Source organism: Oryza brachyantha, chromosome 1, assembly GCF_000231095.2.
Source record: "Oryza brachyantha chromosome 1, ObraRS2, whole genome shotgun sequence".
NCBI classification, from domain to species: Eukaryota; Viridiplantae; Streptophyta; class Magnoliopsida; order Poales; family Poaceae; genus Oryza; species Oryza brachyantha.
Window position 1 is genome coordinate 15,025,560 of NC_023163.2, and position 21,116 is coordinate 15,046,675.

Below are 21,116 nucleotides of genomic sequence, written 5' to 3' on the forward strand. Positions count from 1 at the left end.
ACTTAAATGCATCATGTGGTTGGGAGTGATTTTAATTGTTTTTGGATCTTAATCATCTCATCATCACATGCAATAATAGACCTAGAGTCACAAAAATAATTAATTTGGTATTTATGTGCATCCAAAAATTCTGCAAAGTTTCTGAAAAATACCTTGATATGTCAGAAACCAACCCACAAATTTTCATAATTTTTAATTAAGGTTTGATAACTCTTTGATTTATTTTAATCTCTCCAAAAACCTGAAAAACTGTTAGTAGATTTAAAGTTGCTCTCTTCGAAAAATTTATTTAAAAACCTCTTTTAAAAGTTTTGTTTCAGCCAAAGTCTTCTACTAACTTTCTTCTAACACCAAGAGGAGTGGCACACGCTGGATCGCTATCTAACCATTTCTTCTCATCCTCCAAAAATCCTTTGCGGCCAACTCTACTTGACTTAGCCTCCAAGCCAGATTTCAAATTTCTTTCAATGACAAGTGGGCTCCACACCCCTAGGACCCACATGACAGCCTCCCACTCTCTCCTCACAGCCTCCACCGCCCCCCATGGCCAATGGAAGCCCAAGAAATCCCATCATAGCACCAGCCACCTTCTCTCCCTCTCTCAGTCTTTGTAAGCATTTCGTCGAACACCTGGCGGGCGTCTTCCTTGGAGTGGAGAAAACAGCACCCCTAGCTTCCCACCATGCCATGTCGGGCCTTCTCCACGAAGCTAAGATGTTAGCCGACGCTGCTAATGGGTCTAGACACCGTGTCTCCATACCCATCGTCCACCTCGCGCCATTCTCCCCAATCACCACCCGGGTACGACTCCATTGAAGGTAGACGAGGCCGTTCCGACCAAATCACCGCGCCTAGACCAAATCTCCTCCTCCACTACTCTTCCACGGCACGCTGCACACGTCCTGACGCGCCCAGCCGCCCTGTTCCATCATCGCACGGCTCGAGAACGCAGGGACAGAGCTTAGGCCATGGACCGAGCTCACGGGCACCGCGTCCAAACTCCACCTTTAAACCAGCCCTCGCGCCAGCAGGCTCTCCTACCTCGCCTCTTCACGTTCCAAGCGAACTCCTGGAAGGAAACCCCTTGGGATGGCCGGAACGCGAGCGCCCATGTCGGCGCCGGCGAGCCCACGTCGCCATTAATCTCTCCTAGGTGACTCTCACGAGAAACCGTCCGCGTCATCCTTCTTAGCATCCCTCACTGAACCCATTTTACCCTTGTGCTCAGACGAAACATCACGCCGAGCTCATCCGTGCCTCTTTTGCCCAAGAAGCAACCTATCGAACACGTGGTGGGCGTCACCGACCTCGCCGCCGGCCAACGTCTTCACCGCTCCCGTGGACATCGTTTCATCCGTTTCTTCGCTTGGTGAGCACCCTAGTACCTTGAGACATCTCTGGCACTAACTATTTTGCACTAACCGAGCCCTTGCATGAACTAACCAAGCCACTACAAGCACATGCATGGCCATACCTAGACATGTCGTCGCTGTTGCTCGTGTTCCATGGGCTACGGACCACCATTTCCCTCACCACCACCACTCACGGATGCACAAGGACTCCCTCTACATTTTCTCTTTTGCGCTCGAATTGATTCGGGCCACCGATCGTCGCCGGCGAGCTGAAAATCCAACTCACCCATGGCTGCCCCTTGTTTGAGCCGACCAGGGACCTCCTTCGGAGAATTCGACTAAAGCTAGGGTCCTATCCGAAAACTGCCTAGACACATATTACTGTAGCAAGGGAGTGCGGGTTGATTTTCTATCTTACGAGGGCCTTTCTGCAAAACGCCGCTCACTTCAGAAAACGCCATTCACTGACATGTGGGCCCGGCTGAAATTAAATTTTGAAAAATGATTTCTTTTTTTTTGCTGAGAATGAGCAGAACTTCAAAATTTTGTAGAAAATTCATTTTAACTCCGAAAATTGTGAAACCAGTTTTGTTAGATCCGTGGAACTGTGAACTCTTTTAGAAAAATATAAAACTTGGTACTTTTTGTACAAACTTTTCCTTTATTTTTGTTTTTCCCTAAATGTCTCCTAGAGCTTGTTAAATCCATAACAAATTGAAAATAGCTCTAAAAATTGTGAAACCACTTCTGTTAATTTTCTAAAATCATGCTCTTTAACTTTGTAAAAGTAATTTTCTTCACTTCTGTACAAAAATGTTGCTTAATAAAACTTAGCCCTTTTTAAACCTTTTTAATTATTAAATGCATATCTCTGTAAAACAAAGTGATAAAATAAAAATTTCTTCACTAGAGGCCACCTGAGACCAGCACACACTCACTGCATAAGTCTCATGCATTTTCATGCGTTTTTGGTTTTTATGCATTTTTGTATTTATCGTATACGCGTATTTTGAATAGAGGAAGAATACGTCGAAGAAGAAGAGGGTGAGTTTGTTGAAGACCAGGTTCAGGTGTTTGCGGACGAAGGCAAGTCAGCCCCTCCTTTGACCACTTTGATCCTATGTTTTAATGGGCTAAATGATTCTATTGCAAACATGCATATGTTAGCTAGTATTAATTTTAGAAAAAGAAATTTTATAAATATGGGAATGGTAGATATGACCAAATTGCTGCATAACCTACCTTGAAATATTGAATCCTTGCTGGTTGTAACCATAGGGTGCTCTTGGATACAATTATTGTGTTATTTGGGATTATGCTATGCTTATATTGCCGCTTACAAATTACTCATTTTGATAAATGTTATATGTGAAAAGGGTTATTTTGATGCTGTTGGACAGAATTTTAAATGTGTGAGTATTGTGAACAGAAAATAGAGAAAACTTGTTTATAGACTTGGGCGGCGAGTGGTGTACATATGGTAGTAGATGTGCACCGATAGGGGGAGCGTTCGCCCGGGTCGATTAAGGACCTCACTCTATGTCACCAACTAATGAAAACAGTACAAACCACATGTGCTAAGTATGGGCTGGCCATAACCTATTAAGTTGTTTAGAGTTTAGCCTTGCATCTTGGTAGGCCGAAGAGTATGAGTTACCGGGTTTTGGTAACTTATCGGAACTTCCTATGGTTTGTGATGAAGTTTATTAATGACTTGTGGTATGTGATGATTTGAGCGGGCAGTCTGTCCAATACAACGGTGCCGTGCCTCGTGAGGGATTCCGGGTAGAGTTCCTTACGGCGCTAGGTTAAAGCGTGGGCCCGCTACCTAGTGGCGCTACTTTGCTAGTAGCGTGGGTAAAACACACATCGGGCTGGTGCAAGGCTAGACAATAAACAATGTAACGGTTTTGTTATGACCTCTAGATCACACTCAATGTGTAGAGTGTGGTGATACCGACGGGTATCGGACAAACTAGAGCGATCCATATCATGTGGGCTTAAAAGTTGTACAAACTCTGCAAAGTCTAAAACTAATCGATTAGCTGTGCTCACGGTCATGAGCGGCATGATGAAGTGTCATGAGTATAGTTTGTGATTTTGATAAACTCTTGTGAACTTGGAAAATTGTTGGAATGTTTTATTGGTGAACTTAAGTAAAGTTCGGTGAATGGTGATGATATGATGGTAAGTGGTGATGATCTACCTTGAGAGGTAGACGCGTGTTATTTATTTATTTACATTACAAGTTTTACTCACTCTATACTATTGTAAAAAAAAATTCCGTTGAGAAAATGTTGTGAACTAAAACTGGCATTTATGCAAATTAACCTATACACAGCTTATCCTTGAGTATGGCCAACATGTAGCATGCTAGGGTTGTCACCAACTTGCCAGTACATTAATTTGATTAATGTACTGATTTCTTGCTTTCTTTTACTTGTTTTTGGTTCAGACCCTGCTGCAGGTATTGACTGTTTGGATGAGGAGTTTGATGCAGCTTGTGATTTCCAGGATGGTTCTAACTAGGGATTTACCCTGGCCGGTTTGCCTATGGGCTTTTGGGTAGCACGCTTACCGCATGAACCAATATGTATGGCTTGTCGCCAAGTACTACTTAGAACTTATTAAGACTATTTATGCGTTATGCTTAGAACCACTTATAATTCGGATATCGTGCTTGAGATGAGTTATGTGAGACTATGTTGCATTCCTGGGCAACTAGTCCCACATGAGGATGGGTTTGAAATGGTTGAGATAACCGGGGAATATGCCTTTGTTGAGATCGAGTCTCTGGGGTACGCTTTTGGTTGCTACCATCGAGTGGTTGACGGGCGTATGACGTAGATGACTGGCGTGGCTATTCCAATGGTTATGTCTTCTATTTCCGATGGCTTAGAGCCTTTGTAGTGCCCTCTTCAAGACATGTCGGGGTCTGCGATGAGGTTGGATGGTTACCGTAATTATTTGGGTTTAATTTGAGGCCCCATCCATCCAGATATTTCGCGCTGACATGTCTCGGAGCATTGCACCACCTAGGCTTTGGGACGTCCTCACAGCTTTCTGGTATCAGAGCCATGACCGACTGTAGGAAATCCCTGGAAAGAATAGTCGTAGAATGGTATTCTCAAAACTATCTTAGAAAAAAAAATATTTTTGAAAACCTTATTTCTAGAATTCCTACCCTTTCTAGGTAATACCTTATTTTGAAAAACGGTTTCCTCTCCTCTTGATGCTATAGGCTACGAGAATCTCATATATTTTTTTTGCCATCTGCAAATGTAGATCTCATTTAAAATAATCAACTTAAAACGAGTGCCAACTAAATTAGAAACTGAAATTAAAAGCTTATGCAAAACCCTCCCATGAGAGACGTTTGTTTTTGCCAAAAATGCTTAGGTTAATTAGTTAAGAATAGGCTTTTGAATGACATGAGCAAATAAAATTTTGCTAGAACTTCTAGGATGAGACGCTGGGTTGGTCGTCTCAGGTTCAGCAAAGAACCCTCACAAAAAAAAAACCGTCTTGGCCTAGCATGGGTAGAATGGGGCAGGACGGCTATCTAGGATTTTGTTTGCTTTCTGTAGCTTTCAACAGTACTCACCCCTGAACCAGATTAGCTTAGTATCAACTTAGCTTCATGTAGAAAAATTTTCTTAATTTTTGGGCAACTAAAACATGACTTAGTGAATTATTTAGTAACTAACGATTATCTGTCAGGAGTTGGAGTTAGCAGTCTTAATCTTTTTGTACAGGATAGACCGTAGGTGGGAAAATTTTGAATCTTGGCCAGTTGTTAGGAGACCCTTGTAGGATGTTGCTTGAATTTTTGTGTGATTTTATCTTCAGTTTTGCATGGTCTAAAAATTCGAGCCACCCATTAAACCCGAGGAAAAACAGAACTGCACCCTTTAGCTTAAATTTCTTGTAGGTCTTAAAACTTGTTCAAAAATTCCTAAAATTTTGAGGGGGGTAGAAAACCTGTACAAAAACTTAGTTGTGCAAAAAAAAAATCCTTTTTATCAGCCACCTAAATAGGCTTTTCCCCTATTGTTGCTATGGTTTGCTCCAGTCCAGAACCTGAAAACTAAGTCCTCTTGTTTGTCCTTAATCCTCCCTTTTTCTTAAGGTTTCTAATCTACATAACCATACCCTAACCTTGTAGATGGCTCTCTTGGAACCCTCTTACTATTCCGGAGGCTTCATGACAGGCACCATGCAGCAAACACTCTGGGAAATGATGCAGCACGCCGGCTATTCTCGGCGACCCCAGTACACTGTCTTCACGCGAAACTATAGCGCCTCTCAAAGGAGCTATCAGGTTGAGCTAGTCCTTCCATCGAGGGACAATGACAGACACCACACTATGGTGTACGACACTGGGTCGACTGCTGTGGGAGCCATGAATGATGCTGCCTACACTGCTACCGGCTTTCTCCGTGACACGAGCCCGGAATGCGCCGTGGATTACCGCTTTGTTCCCTCTAGGCCGGGTGCTGGTCGCTTTGTCACCTACCCTAGTCTAGAATCTCTTCAAGGTGAACCGCCCTCCCCTCACCTCCGTTTGGGCTACTTCGTTAGGTCCCAGGAGAGGATCATCGAGGATTTGATGCATGAGCTCCATCGGGCGAGGCGGCGCATCGCTATTCTCGACCGTGAGATGGAACCCCGAGCTGGAATTTGGGGCATCCCACCCGAGGTCGTGTACGGCGAAGACGCCATGCTACCAGCTAAGGAGGAGTTGCCCCCTCCATCGGGATACTACCAGTTGATTACACCGTCCCCTATGTTCAAAGGGCATGGTGGTAGTCACCGGGTTGTTGCTGATCTTCCACCCCCTTCCGGCCTCCTTGTTGAGGGGCCAAACCACATCCGATATCACCGTGGGAGCTGTTACCGTTTGGTGATGCAGACACCTCCACCACTTGATGATGGTGTGGAGATGACTTCTAGCTCTTCAGGTTCTCCCGGACCTTCTGACAGTACCTAGGCTTGTTCTAGCTAGGTGACTTAGATAGTTTCATTAGCATGAGATGTATGATGACCTCTGATGTACTCCCCTTAGCCACATTTTGGACGTGCACGCGTTTTGTAAACGTGTTTTGGTGGCTATTTATGTAAGCTCTTTTGTATGAAACCTTTAATGGAATGAATGGCGCATAATAAGCGCATTTATGAACCATTTTCGAGTATCCATGCTTGCTGTCCAGAAATTCTAACTGATGATTTGTTGTTATCAAAGTTAAAATAGTGCTTAAATACTTGCTTTTAAGTGCCTATATCTTTCCGTACCTTTGGATTGGGTTAATTTATTGCAATTCCTTTAAGCACTACTTTTATATTTTTGCCCTTCCTTTCAGCTTAAATATGCCAATTCTATCAATCTCAACAATTTTTTTTCCACTTCCGTGTTTTGTGTGCAGAATGCCTGTTACCCGCTCTAGGCGCAATATAACGGCAGACTCTGCAGAAAACCAAAACAACAACCACGATAACTCGCAGCCTCCACCATCTCCCCCTCAGGATTCAGGAGCGAGTGGTAGCCGTCCAACCGACGAGATGGATCCTACTTTGACTCAGATTCTCGCGGCGCAGAATCAACTCTTCGACCGCTTGGTCGCGACTCAAGAGGCCTTGGGCAATGCTCTCCTCCAGAACAACCGTCAGCCACAGTCTAAGCTGGCTGAAGTGCAGCGAACACAACCACCCGTGTTCTCTGTTGCTGCTGATCCTCTTGACGCGGATGACTGGCTCCGCGATATCGAGAACAAGCTTAACCTTGTCCGTTGTGATGATGAGGAGAAGGCGACCTATGCCGCCTACTACCTTCAGGGTGCTGCAGCTGCCTGGTGGGAGACTTACAAGTCTACACTTCCCCAGGACACCGCCATCACCTGGAACGTGTTCAAGCAAGGCTTCCGCACTGCTCACGTCCCAGAAGGGCTTATGAAGGCCAAGAGAAAGGAGTTACTCAATCTCACTCAAGGGGACTTGCCTTTCATGGAGTTTCTCAGTCGCTTCAACTACCTTGCACGGTATGCGACTGATGAGCTAGGCACTACTGAGGCGAGAAAGGTGCAACTTTGCCTTGATCGCCTTAGCCCAGAGCTGAAGCACGGTCTCTCTACCCATGAGATCGACAGTATGAAGACCCTTGTTGACAAGTCCCTCCGTTGGGAGGCAAGTGAGAAGGAAGTAGCTGTGGATCGCAAGCGCAAGTTCATGGCGCGCAGGGCTACTGTCAGCCATCCGAGTCGCCCACGCACTTGGCAGCCTGCTCCAGCTGCACGTCCTACTTCTGTTCCACCGCAGCGTCCCCAGTACGCAGCTCCACGTCCACCTGCTGTTGTGCCACCGCAGGCTAACCGTGGTGCACCGCAGCCCGGAGGCTACAATCGTGCTGCAAATGTTAACTACTTCAATTGCGGGAAGTTGGGACACTACTCCAACAACTGTCCTTACCCGCGTCGCACCAGTGCTCCTCCTCCACGCCCCACAGCACCGTAGCCTCGTGGTGTCCCTGCTGCTGCTCCACGTGGGGGCCGAACTGCTCCCAAGCCGGCTCAGAACTTTGGGCACGGTCGTCTCAACCACGCGACCGCAGAGGAGGCTGTTGACGCACCCGATGTGGTGCTAGGTACCTTTCTTGTTCACTCAGTTCCTGCTTTGGTGTTATTTGATTCTGGTGCATCTCATTCCTTTATATCCACCAAAGTAGCAAAGCAAAACAACATACCCAACACACTTTTAGACACCCCCATGATAATCCAATCCCCTGGGTCAACCTTCAAAACCAGAACAATATGCAAGGATGTGACTATCCTCATTGATGAGGTAGACTTCAAAGCCGACCTAATCCAGGTGAGTTCCTTAGGATTAGATGTCATCCTAGGCATGGATTGGCTTTCCAAACACAAGGGGAATATCAACTGTGCTTCCAAAACCATCTCTTTTGTCAACAGCGATGGGAAAACAGCCACCTTCACTTCCAATAAAGCCGCCACCTCATACCAGTCATGTATCAACTCTCTCATCAAACCTGAGCTTGAATCAATACCAGTGGTGTGTGAATATCCTGATGTCTTCCCTGATGAGCTACCAGGAATGCCACCTGATCGTGACATTGAGTTCGTGATTGATCTTGTTCCTGGTGCGGCACCTGTCGCTAAACAACCCTACCGTATGACCAGTGAAGAATTGGTTGAGCTCAAGAAGCAAATTGATGAGCAACTAGAGAAGGGTTTCATTCGACATAGCATCTCTCCTTGGGGCTGTCCCGTTCTTTTTGCTCCAAAAAGTGATGGTACGGTTCGACTGTGTGTTGACTACCGTCCACTAAATGAGGTGACAATTAAGAACAAGTATCCACTCCCCCGCATCGATGATCTCTTTGACCAAATGACCGGTGCGCAAGTATTCTCCAAGATTGATTTGAGGTCTGGATATTTTCAACTCAAGATCAGACCGGAGGATATTCCAAAGACAGCTTTCAGAACCCGCTATGGTTTGTTTGAATACACCGTAGTTTCTTTTGGCCTAACCAATGCTCCTGCCACTTTTATGAACTTGATGAACAAGGTTTTCATGGAATACTTGGACAAATTTGTGGTAGTGTTCATTGATGACATTCTCATTTTCTCGAAGAATGAGGAAGAACACGCACAACATCAAAGGCTAGTGCTTGACAAACTTCGTGAGCATCAACTCTACGCAAAATTCAACAAATGTGAGTTTTGGATGAACGAAGTGGCCTTTCTCGGTCATGTGATATCCGGGGGTGGTGTCGCAGTTGATCCAAGCAAAGTGGAAAGTGTGCTTAACTGGGTACTGCCTAAGACCGTAACAGAGGTTCGAGCTTTTCTTGGCTTAGCCGGTTATTACCGCCGGTTCATTGAGAATTTCTCTAAGATTGCTAGACCACTGACCCAACTTCTCAAGAAGGAGAACAAGTTTGTATGGTCAGAGGCATGTGAGGCAAGTTTCCAAGAGTTAAAGAAAAGGCTCACAACGGCCCCAGTGCTTATAATGCCCGATATCCACAAAAATTTCGATGTCTATTGTGACGCATCTCACAATGGCCTCGGGTGTGTATTGATGCAAGAAGGAAAGGTTGTGGCCTATGCTTCACGTCAGTTGCGCCCTCATGAACTCAATTATCCAACCCATGACTTGGAATTGGCAGCCGTAGTTCATGCCTTGAAAATCTGGCGCCACTACCTTATCGGTAAAAGATGCGAAATCTATACCGACCATAAAAGTTTGAAGTATTTCTTCACCCAACCAGATTTGAACCTAAGGCAAAGAAGATGGTTGGAACTCATCAAGGACTACGATCTTGGCATCCATTACCATCCCGGTAAAGCCAATGTTGTAGCCGATGCACTCAGCCGAAAACTTAACCACATTTCTGCTTCCGAACTTGTTCCACAACTGGAGTTGTTATGGGAATTTCAGAAGCTCAATCTTGGTGTGGTTGAAGAAGGTTTTGTTGCTGCCCTAGCACTTCAACCGACCCTCCTTTCTCAGATAAAAGAGGCTCAACTCACTGACCAGGAGGTAGTTGAAATTAAGAAGGAAATGGCAAGTGACAAGCCAACTATCTTTTCCTTAGATGATGATGGTGTTGTTGTTCATGGGAAGCAATTGTTTGTCCCCGACACTCAACATCTTCGGGAGCTTATTCTTACAGAGGCACACGAGTCTCCCATGTCCATCCATCCAGGTTGCACCAAGATGTACCAGGATATCCGCTCTCTTTATTGGTGGCCTACCATGAGGCGTGACATTGTTGCATATGTTGCTATTTGTGATGTGTGTCAGCGTGTCAAGGCTGAGCACCAACGTCCTGCAGGTTTACTTCAACCCTTGCAAATTCCTGAGTGGAAGTTCGATGAAGTTGGAATGGATTTCATAACAGGTCTTCCTAAGACTTCTAATGGACATAATTCCATATGGGTCATCGTTGATCGCTTGACCAAGGTTGCCCATTTCATTCCGGTGAATGTCTCCTACAATGGTGCAAAGCTGGCAGAGCTCTATTTGACTCACATCGTTCGCTTGCATGGGGTACCGAAGGCCATTGTATCAGACCGTGGTCCCCAGTTCACTTCCCGGTTTTGGGAGAATCTTCATGAGCTCCTTGGTACTCAGTTGTTCTTTAGCATAGCTTTTCACCCACAGACTGGAGGTCAGACTGAGCGCACCAATCAGATCTTGGAAGATATGCTCAGATCTTGTGTCCTCAGTTACAACACCAATTGGGAGAAATGTCTATCCTTTGCCGAATTCTCATACAACAATAGTTACCAAACTAGCCTTCAAATGTCACCCTTTGAGGCTTTGTATGGAAGAAAGTGTAGAACCCCACTCTTCTGGTCAGAAGTAGGAGAAAGACAACTCTTTGGTCCTCCTGTTATCAAGGAAGCCGAGCAAAACGTCGCTCTCATCAGAAACCGGCTAAAGGAGGCACAATCCCGCCAAAAGAGTTATTCCGACCGTCGCCGTCGCGAATTGAGCTTTGAGGTTGGTGACTATGTCTATCTAAAGGTCTCGCCATTGCGGGGCACTCGTCGATTTCGGGTGCACGGAAAATTGGCGCCTCGATACATTGGTCCATATCAAGTTCTTGCCAAGAGGGGTCAAGTTGCCTACAAGTTGCAGCTACCATCTCAACTCTCAGATGTGCATGATGTGTTCCATGTTTCGCAGCTCAAGAAGTGCCTTCGAGTTCCTACGGAGTTCACTCCATTAGAAGACATCAATCTCCAATCTGACCTCTCCTACCAGGAGTATCCAATCCGTATTCTTGAGGAAGCCGAGCGACACACGCGAAGCCACTCAATCAAGATGCTCAAAATCCAGTGGAGCAACCACACTCCTGAAGAAGCAACGTGGGAAAGGGAAGACCGCCTTAGAGCCGATTTTCCTAGTTTCTTCTCCTAGATCCTATCAAATCTCGGGGTCGAGATTTTGTTTAAGGGAGGTAGGTTTTGTAACATACCCAAGCCCGTAAACCCGAGAACTAAATTTAACTTAAATGCATCATGTGGTTGGGAGTGATTTTAATTGTTTTTGGATCTTAATCATCTCATCATCACATGCAATAATAGACCTAGAGTCACAAAAATAATTAATTTGGTATTTATGTGCATCCAAAAATTCTGCAAAAATTCTGAAAAATACCTTGATATGTCAGAAACCAACCCACAAATTTTCATAATTTTTAATTAAGGTTTGATAACTCTTTGATTTATTTTAATCTCTCCAAAAACCTGAAAAACTGTTAGTAGATTTAAAGTTGCTCTCTTCGAAAAATTTATTTAAAAACCTCTTTTAAAAGTTTTGTTTCAGCCAAAGTCTTCTACTAACTTTCTTCTACCACCAAGAGGAGTGGCACACGCTGGATTGCTATCTAACCATTTCTTCTCATCCTCCAAAAATCCTTTGCGGCCAACTCTACTTGACTTAGCCTCCAAGCCAGATTTCAAATTTCTTTCAATGACAAGTGGGCTCCACACCCCTAGGACCCACATGGCAGCCTCCCACTCTCTCCTCACAGCCTCCACCGCCCCCCATGGCCAATGGAAGCCCAAGAAATCCCATCATAGCACCAGCCACCTTCTCTCCCTCTCTCAGTCTTTGTAAGCATTTCGTCGAACACCTGGCGGGCGTCTTCCTTGGAGTGGAGAAAACAGCACCCCTAGCTTCCCACCATGCCATGTCGGGCCTTCTCCACGAAGCTAAGATGTTAGCCGACGCTGCTGATGGGTCTAGACACCGTGTCTCCATACCCATCGTCCACCTCGCGCCATTCTCCCCAATCACCACCCGGGTACGACTCCATTGAAGGTAGACGAGGCCGTTCCGACCAAATCACCGCGCCTAGACCAAATCTCCTCCTCCACTACTCTTCCACGGCACGCTGCACACGTCCTGACGCGCCCAGCCGCCCTGTTCCATCATCGCACGGCTCGAGAACGCAGGGACAGAGCTTAGGCCATGGACCGAGCTCACGGGCACCGCGTCCAAACTCCACCTTTAAACCAGCCCTCGCGCCAGCAGGCTCTCCTACCTCGCCTCTTCACGTTCCAAGCGAACTCCTGGAAGGAAACCCCTTGGGATGGCCGGAACGCGAGCGCCCATGTCGGCGCCGGCGAGCCCACGTCGCCATTAATCTCTCCTAGGTGACTCTCACGAGAAACCGTCCGCGTCATCCTTCTTAGCATCCCTCACTGAACCCATTTTACCCTTGTGCTCAGACGAAACATCACGCCGAGCTCATCCGTGCCTCTTTTGCCCAAGAAGCAACCTATCGAACACGTGGTGGGCGTCACCGACCTCGCCGCCGGCCAACGTCTTCACCGCTCCCGTGGACATCGTTTCATCCGTTTCTTCGCTTGGTGAGCACCCTAGTACCTTGAGACATCTCTGGCACTAACTATTTTGCACTAACCGAGCCCTTGCATGAACTAACCAAGCCACTACAAGCACATGCATGGCCATACCTAGACATGTCGTCGCTGTTGCTCGTGTTCCATGGGCTACGGACCACCATTTCCCTCACCACCACCACTCACGGATGCACAAGGACTCCCTCTACATTTTCTCTTTTGCGCTCGAATTGATTCGGGCCACCGATCGTCGCCGGCGAGCTGAAAATCCAACTCACCCATGGCTGCCCCTTGTTTGAGCCGACCAGGGACCTCCTTCGGAGAATTCGACTAAAGCTAGGGTCCTATCCGAAAACTGCCTAGACACATATTACTGTAGCAAGGGAGTGCGGGTTGATTTTCTATCTTACGAGGGCCTTTCTGCAAAACGCCGCTCACTTCAGAAAACGCCATTCACTGACATGTGGGCCCGGCTGAAATTAAATTTTGAAAAATGATTTCTTTTTTTTTGCTGAGAATGAGCAGAACTTCAAAATTTTGTAGAAAATTCATTTTAACTCCGAAAATTGTGAAACCAGTTTTGTTAGATCCGTGGAACTGTGAACTCTTTTAGAAAAATATAAAACTTGGTACTTTTTGTACAAACTTTTCCTTTATTTTTGTTTTTCCCTAAATGTCTCCTAGAGCTTGTTAAATCCATAACAAATTGAAAATAGCTCTAAAAATTGTGAAACCACTTCTGTTAATTTTCTAAAATCATGCTCTTTAACTTTGTAAAAGTAATTTTCTTCACTTCTGTACAAAAATGTTGCTTAATAAAACTTAGCCCTTTTTAAACCTTTTTAATTATTAAATGCATATCTCTGTAAAACAAAGTGATAAAATAAAAATTTCTTCACTAGAGGCCACCTGAGACCAGCACACACTCACTGCATAAGTCTCATGCATTTTCATGCATTTTTGGTTTTTATGTATTTTTGTATTTATCGTATACGCGTATTTTGAATAGAGGAAGAATACGTCGAAGAAGAAGAGGGTGAGTTTGTTGAAGACCAGGTTCAGGTGTTTGCGGACGAAGGCAAGTCAGCCCCTCCTTTGACCACTTTGATCCTATGTTTTAATGGGCTAAATGATTCTATTGCAAACATGCATATGTTAGCTAGTAGTAATTTTAGAAAAAGAAATTTTATAAATATGGGAATGGTAGATATGACCAAATTGCTGCATAACCTACCTTGAAATATTGAATCCTTGCTGGTTGTAACCATAGGGTGCTCTTGGATACAATTATTGTGTTATTTGGGATTATGCTATGCTTATATTGCCGCTTACAAATTACTCATTTTGATAAATGTTATATGTGAAAAGGGTTATTTTGATGCTGTTGGACAGAATTTTAAATGTGTGAGTATTGTGAACAGAAAATAGAGAAAACTTGTTTATAGACTTGGGCGGCGAGTGGTGTACATATGGTAGTAGATGTGCACCGATAGGGGGAGCGTTCGCCCGGGTCGATTAAGGACCTCACTCTATGTCACCAACTAATGAAAACAGTACAAACCACATGTGCTAAGTATGGGCTGGCCATAACCTATTAAGTTGTTTAGAGTTTAGCCTTGCATCTTGGTAGGCCGAAGAGTATGAGTTACCGGGTTTTGGTAACTTATCGGAACTTCCTATGGTTTGTGATGAAGTTTATTAATGACTTGTGGTATGTGATGATTTGAGCGGGCAGTCTGTCCAATACAACGGTGCCGTGCCTCGTGAGGGATTCCGGGTAGGGTTCCTTACGGCGCTAGGTTAAAGCGTGGGCCCGCTACCTAGTGGCGCTACTTTGCTAGTAGCGTGGGTAAAACACACATCGGGCTGGTGCAAGGCTAGACAATAAACAATGTAACGGTTTTGTTATGACCTCTAGATCACACTCAATGTGTAGAGTGTGGTGATACCGACGGGTATCGGACAAACTAGAGCTATCCATATCATGTGGGCTTAAAAGTTGTACAAACTCTGCAAAGTCTAAAACTAATCGATTAGCCGTGCTCACGGTCATGAGCGGCATGGTGAAGTGTCATGAGTATAGTTTGTGATTTTGATAAACTCTTGTGAACTTGGAAAATTGTTGGAATGTTTTATTGGTGAACTTAAGTAAAGTTCGGTGAATGGTGATGATATGATGGTAAATGGTGATGATCTACCTTGAGAGGTAGACGCGTTTTATTTATTTATTTACATTACAAGTTTTACTCACTCTATACTATTGTAAAAAAAAATTCCGTTGAGAAAATGTTGTGAACTAAAGCTGGCATTTATGCAAATTAACCTATACACAGTTTATCCTTGAGTATGGCCAACATGTAGCATGCTAGGGTTGTCACCGACTTGCCAGTACATTAATTTGATTAATGTACTGATTTCTTGCTTTCTTTTACTTGTTTTTGGTTCAGACCCTGCTGCAGGTATTGACTGTTTGGATGAGGAGTTTGATGCAGCTTGTGATTTCCAGGATGGTTCTAACTAGGGATTTACCCTAGCCGGTTTGCCTATGGGCTTTTGGGTAGCACGCTTACCGCATGAACCAATATGTATGGCTTGTCGCCAAGTACTACTTAGAACTTATTAAGACTATTTATGCGTTATGCTTAGAACCACTTATAATTCGGATATCGTGCTTGAGATGAGTTATGTGAGACTATGTTGCATTCCTGGGCAACTAGTCCCACATGAGGATGGGTTTGAAATGGTTGAGATAACCGGGGAATATGCCTTTGTTGAGATCGAGTCTCTGGGGTACGCTTTTGGTTGCTACCATCGAGTGGTTGACGGGCGTATGACGTAGATGACTGGCGTGGCTATTCCAATGGTTATGTCTTCTATTTCATATCCGATGGCTTAGAGCCTTTGTAGTGCCCTCTTCAAGACATGTCGGGGTCTGCGATGAGGTTGGATGGTTACCGTAATTATTTGGGTTTAATTTGAGGCCCCATCCATCCAGATATTTCGCGCTGACATGTCTCGGAGCATTGCACCACCTAGGCTTTGGGACGTCCTCACAAAAACCCTGCGTGGCAGCGTTGTTTTGCTACGCCAATGTTGCTGGCGTAGCCAAAAGTTTTATTCGGTGGAAATATTTTCTCGCGAGATTTACTAATAAATTATTTAATAAAAATGTTTAAAAATAAAAAAATTTCCTCTGGAGATGGAGGGGTCCTGAGAGAAGCAATTCCTGTACGGCTGTACTGGGCCTAATTGGACAATTTAGTTAGTGGGCCGACCAATCAATTCACACGGCCCCACATGTCAGGGAATCACCAATAATACAAGTCACGGTATAGATAATCCGGACGTACTTATATGAAGCGTTAGCATTTATACAGTTGTTCAGTAGGAATTAATATTAAAAAAATTATAATGTCCCTTAATAAATAAATAAGAAATAAATGTAAGTGAAGATGTTTGGTGGAATAAAATGGAAATAATTGGCTTTAAGATTTATCTTTGACTATTTGTCTTATCAAAAAGTTACAATATTATTAATTATTTTTTGTTATTTAATTGATTAATAAATATATTATAAGTATAATTTATAATTTTATATATTTATGTAAAAATTTAAATAAAACTAACTATGAATTTAAAAGTCTAATACATCCGATAAAACAAATAAATATATTTTAGAACGGAAGGGAGTTGTTACTACGTTTAAAGAAAAAAAACATCAACTCAGTATACAGTACATCGCCTGCTTGTACATACAATGAATCTGGACAAACCGCGGAATACAGAAGTGCCATCGTCGTTTCCCCCGTGAGGCTAGAAATTTTTTTATTTTTTAAATTTTTTTAATAAAAAATTTTAGTACTGCACATCCGAAAAAAATATTTTTATCATATTAACCTTTTGCTACGCCATCAATATTAACGTGGCGAAACGACTTACTACTGCCATGCAATACTATGTCACACTAACCAGACTATGTTATCTTGCCACGCCTCAACACTGGCGTAGTCAAAAGGTTTCGTTTTAGAAAAAAATTACCTGGTTATTAATTGCTAAAAAAGTTTATTTAATAAAAAATTTTGGAGGCTATCACTTCACTCAAACTGGTGGGGTGGCCACTGCTGCTCGCCTCGGTTGCTCGCCTGCGCACCTCAGATCGATCCTCCCTCCGCAAGATCCACCGATGGCCGCCACCGCAGACCGCCGCTTCAAGATCTTCGCGGCCGCCGACGGCTTCGGCCAGCCGCTCAAGGACGCCGTCGTCGCCCACCTCCGCGCGCACCCCTCCGTCGCCGGCGTCGTTGACCTCGGCGTCGACAAGTACTACGCCGCCGCGGCCGCCGTCGCACGCAGCGTCGCGTCCTCCTCCGCCTCCGACCCCGCGCTCGAGGCCCGCGGCGTCGTGGTCTGCGGCACAGGCGCGGGCGTCGCCATCTTCGCCAACAAGTACCCCGGCGTGTACGCCACCCACTGCGCCGCCCCCGCCGACGCCGTCAACACCCGCTCCATCAACGCCTGCAACGTCCTCGCGCTCTCCGGCATGGCCACCCCGCCCGACGCCGCCGCCGCCATCGCCGACGCCTGGCTCGCCACCCCGTTCCGCGCCCCGTGCCCGGCCTCCGGGGACGCCCCCTGGCCGGAGGACATCCAGCTATTCTTCGACTCCGCGCCCGCCGAGATGGCCGCCATCCCCGAGGGCTCCGACTCCGCCTGCGCCATCTGCTGCCTGAGGAAGGGGATGGAGTTCGAGCCGGTGGGGATCATTCCCGGCGGCGAGATGCGGATTGTGCGGGAGAGCCCCACGTCTGCCTACGTCCGGTTCAAGGCCGGGAGCGTGGAGCCGGCGCACCACCACAAGTTCGGCCACGACCTGGTGGTGATCAGGGGCAAGAAGAAGGTCTGGAACCTCACCAAGAAGGAGACCTACGACCTGGTGGACGGCGATTTCCTCTTCACGCCCGCCGGCGACGTGCACCGCGTCAAGTACTTGGAGGACACCGAGTTCTTCATCCGGTGGGACGGCCATTGGGACATCTTCCTCGACGAGGACCTCGACGCCGCGCGCAATGCCATCGATGCAGAGCTTGGAGCAGCAACCTGCAAGTGATGATGATGTTGTTTGCCAAGGTGCCTTCATGTCCCAATTTCCTTGTGTTTTACCATGTTTTGTGCTATTGCTGAGCTTGTACTTTGCTGGAACCGTGTCCCTTTGTTTCTTACAATACCACCTTGATATGCTTGTACAATCTAAGCTGGATAATAAAATGCATATTGCAAGGTTGTCGGATCCTTAGTCAAGTTAAACTTCATGTTTACTGTCACAGTTATGAATTGTTTAACGCTACTTCTTCGTTTCATATTATAAGAATTTCTAAGTTTGACTAGATTCGTATCAATGTATATATTTTATATATGTGCTTAAATTTATTAGCGCACAAATAAATCTAGGTAAGACCGGAAAGTCTTATAATATGGAACAGAGGGAATAGCTGTCTTGTAACCACGAGATGTTTTGGCTTGATTAGTACTTGATTCCATTTGTTTCATGAGTAGTGTCCAGGAATGTATGAAATCGTTAGATTTCTTTATTATGAAATATGACACTGAAAGATAGATTTATCTCTGATGCAAAGCATTGAACCAGTAGCAGTTCTTAAGCGAAATAAGACTACAAACTCTAAAAAGAATAGTTAATAAGTCCAGCTTATGTTTTTTTTTTCAGAAATGGAGTAGAAACCAGATTAAGTTTAAAACAACATTTGAGAACTTGGATTATTTAACTATGAATCGATTACAGTTCTAATCGAGTGCTGGACCTGCTCCATTTCTCTTTTTGAATGGAACCTTCTCTAAATTCAACTGCAAATCTGACAATCATCTGATGACATATGAAGGATGAAGTCCTTTTCAAGACATTTGAGCCTTACAGAATTTGGAACTTTGTAATATTCTTGAGAATCTCAAGTCCGCGGTAGTTCTAGCATGGTCAACTTCTTGGAGTCTTCTTGTGGATGGTAAGATTTGATTCCAAGCCAGGCAATATTGTTGAAGCAAACAAAAAAAGGACATGTTATTCATAGTTATTTTGTCATGACAACGACCAAAGATCTGTCTTCACATTTGGTTCCGAAACATTTGCCTGTTGTTTCTCCGTTGCAACTATTTTACAGCCTTTGGCAGAACGCTGAATAAAATGTCCACAGTGGTTGAGCTGTTGCCATGGGTCATGGCTACTAAAATGTGCTGCTTTTCTCTCCATCCTCCATCCTTATAATTCCACATTATTCATCAGTCAGAAGAAGCATCTGATAAACCAGGATCATATAAAACATGATCAATTTTATTTCTGGATAGGATAATCATTTCTAAGCCATAGAGGTTGTTCTGTCATTTTTTAGAAGTCACATGAGCAATCAGTATACTCTTGTGTGTAATGGATTTTCCCTGCATAGGCTAGTGTTCTGGCCTCCTCTCAAAGTATTAAACACCCCTGTTTCTGCTTCTTCTTATAAACTAAAATTTAAATTTTCAACCTTAAAATTGGAGTTGATTTTGAGGTTTTTTAACCGAAGTTTATTTTTTAGCCTTGATTTTTAGATCAATAAGTATACATATATATTATTCACAAAGTTATTTTTTTTTGCCATTTGACATTTCTGTACTACTTCACCTCGTTCCACGTACGATGTGTGTTTCTCTAAAAATAACGACGTGCGCACATAGAAAAAAAGAAAAAACAAAAAAAACTACTCACGCACCTAGCAAAAAATAAAAAATAATACGCATGCAAACGAACCCACCTGCACACCAAGAAAAAGAAAAAAAAAAGAAAATATCAATGCAACAACCACGAAAAAAGTAAAACAAAACAAAACAAAATCCACACGTAACAGCACACGTGGAAAAGAAATATCAATTTAAGTCCTTTATTATTGGTGGCTTAGAATTATACGTATATCTTTTCCTTTTTAACACAAACAATAGGATTTCCCTATCGTAATGATTTTAATATAGATAAAATACATATGAATCTACGATCACTTGGTTTTATCTGATTTTGCTTCCACCGTTAGTCTAATCAAGAAGGTCAGTTCCTAAGTGTGTGTATATATATATAGGAAGTCTCTATCCTACTACCAGGTGGAGCTACTCCCTCTACGTCTAAGGTGCAGAAACACCTATATATATATATAGAGCAAGACTAATACATGCACTTTCTTAATATAAGCTATTCTACAACCCCACTCTTCCCGGGTCTCCCAAGGCTCATCCCACCTCCCACCCTCCTCCCAAGGCCCCCAAAACCACCTCTACCTCATTTAAAAGTTGGTCAAAGGGTTAATCCCATGGATCAACCTCTCTATGGGCTTCCTCTCATGTCTATCTAAGCTCACCTCTCGTCTCACAGGAATTGTGCAGTAACATGACAACTAATTTGCAGTAACAACATCGAAACATACCCACGAGGGATCTACTTTTTTAGAACAATTTTTTTCAAACAATATGGTACAAAAGTTCTTAAAAATAATATATACGGTGAGAGATAAAGTTGTTTAAAGTTCGAAATCTTAAAAATATCTATAAGTGTAGTAATGATACGTCTTCTATGAAGTAATAATACAATGTTGCTATAAAATATATGTATTGTTACTGCACAATTACAGTAACGTCGTGATAGAAGTGCAGTAGAATCGCGATATACGTGTAGTAACATGTGTGTTGCACAGTTACAGTAACAACGTGATAGATATACAGTAACATCGGGATAGAAGTACAGTAAGATCATGACTGTATATTGTTGCTACAGTACGACTAATGCATATGAGAGAGTACGACTAATGCATATGAGAGAGCTAAAAATATTGCATTCCCAATCTTTAGAGAGCAATATCTCATGTGTTTTATATTATTTTTCAAAACCGTTTTCATCACATTGGTTAAAAAATATGATTTAAAAAACTAGATCCGTCATGACCGTATTTTGACGTCGTTACTGTATTTTGTAAGGTATGTTACCGTATATTTGCCTTCGTGTTACTGCACTTTTCAGATAGACGGGAGTTGGCAAAGGTGGGGTGTGAAGTAAGGTCATATGATGGGTTTGACCGGCGGGAGACAATTTTGACCAGGCTAGAAGAGGGGTTTTGAGTCTTTGGAAGGGGGTGGGAGAGAGTTTGGGCCTTATGAGGGAAGGAGACATAGAATAACTTATTCTACGAGGGGTGCAGATATTAGTTTTGCTATATATATAGAATAGCTTATTCTAGGAGGGGTGCACATATTAGTTTTGCTACATATATATATATATATATATAGCAAAACTAATATGTGTACCCCATAAAATAAGCTATTCTATATCTCCCTCCCCTTATAA

General features: G+C 44.0%; 1 protein-coding gene across 1 annotated transcript; it reads left to right on the top strand.

The window, feature by feature from the left end:
• Nucleotides 1–16,840: 16,840 nt before the first annotated feature.
• LOC102717116 (DNA damage-repair/toleration protein DRT102) lies at nucleotides 16,841–18,101 on the top strand. The gene has a single exon (XM_006645913.3). It carries the CDS (start codon nucleotides 16,926–16,928, stop codon nucleotides 17,847–17,849), a length of 924 nt encoding a protein of 307 aa, XP_006645976.2. The 5' UTR covers nucleotides 16,841–16,925; the 3' UTR covers nucleotides 17,850–18,101.
• The last annotated feature ends 3,015 nt before the right edge of the window (nucleotides 18,102–21,116 follow it).

What these genes read in the sequence shown, in the direction of transcription:
- LOC102717116 (XM_006645913.3), top strand. Translation starts at nt 16,926, where the DNA reads ATGGCCGCCACCGCAGACCGCCGCTTCAAGATCTTCGCGGCCGCCGAC.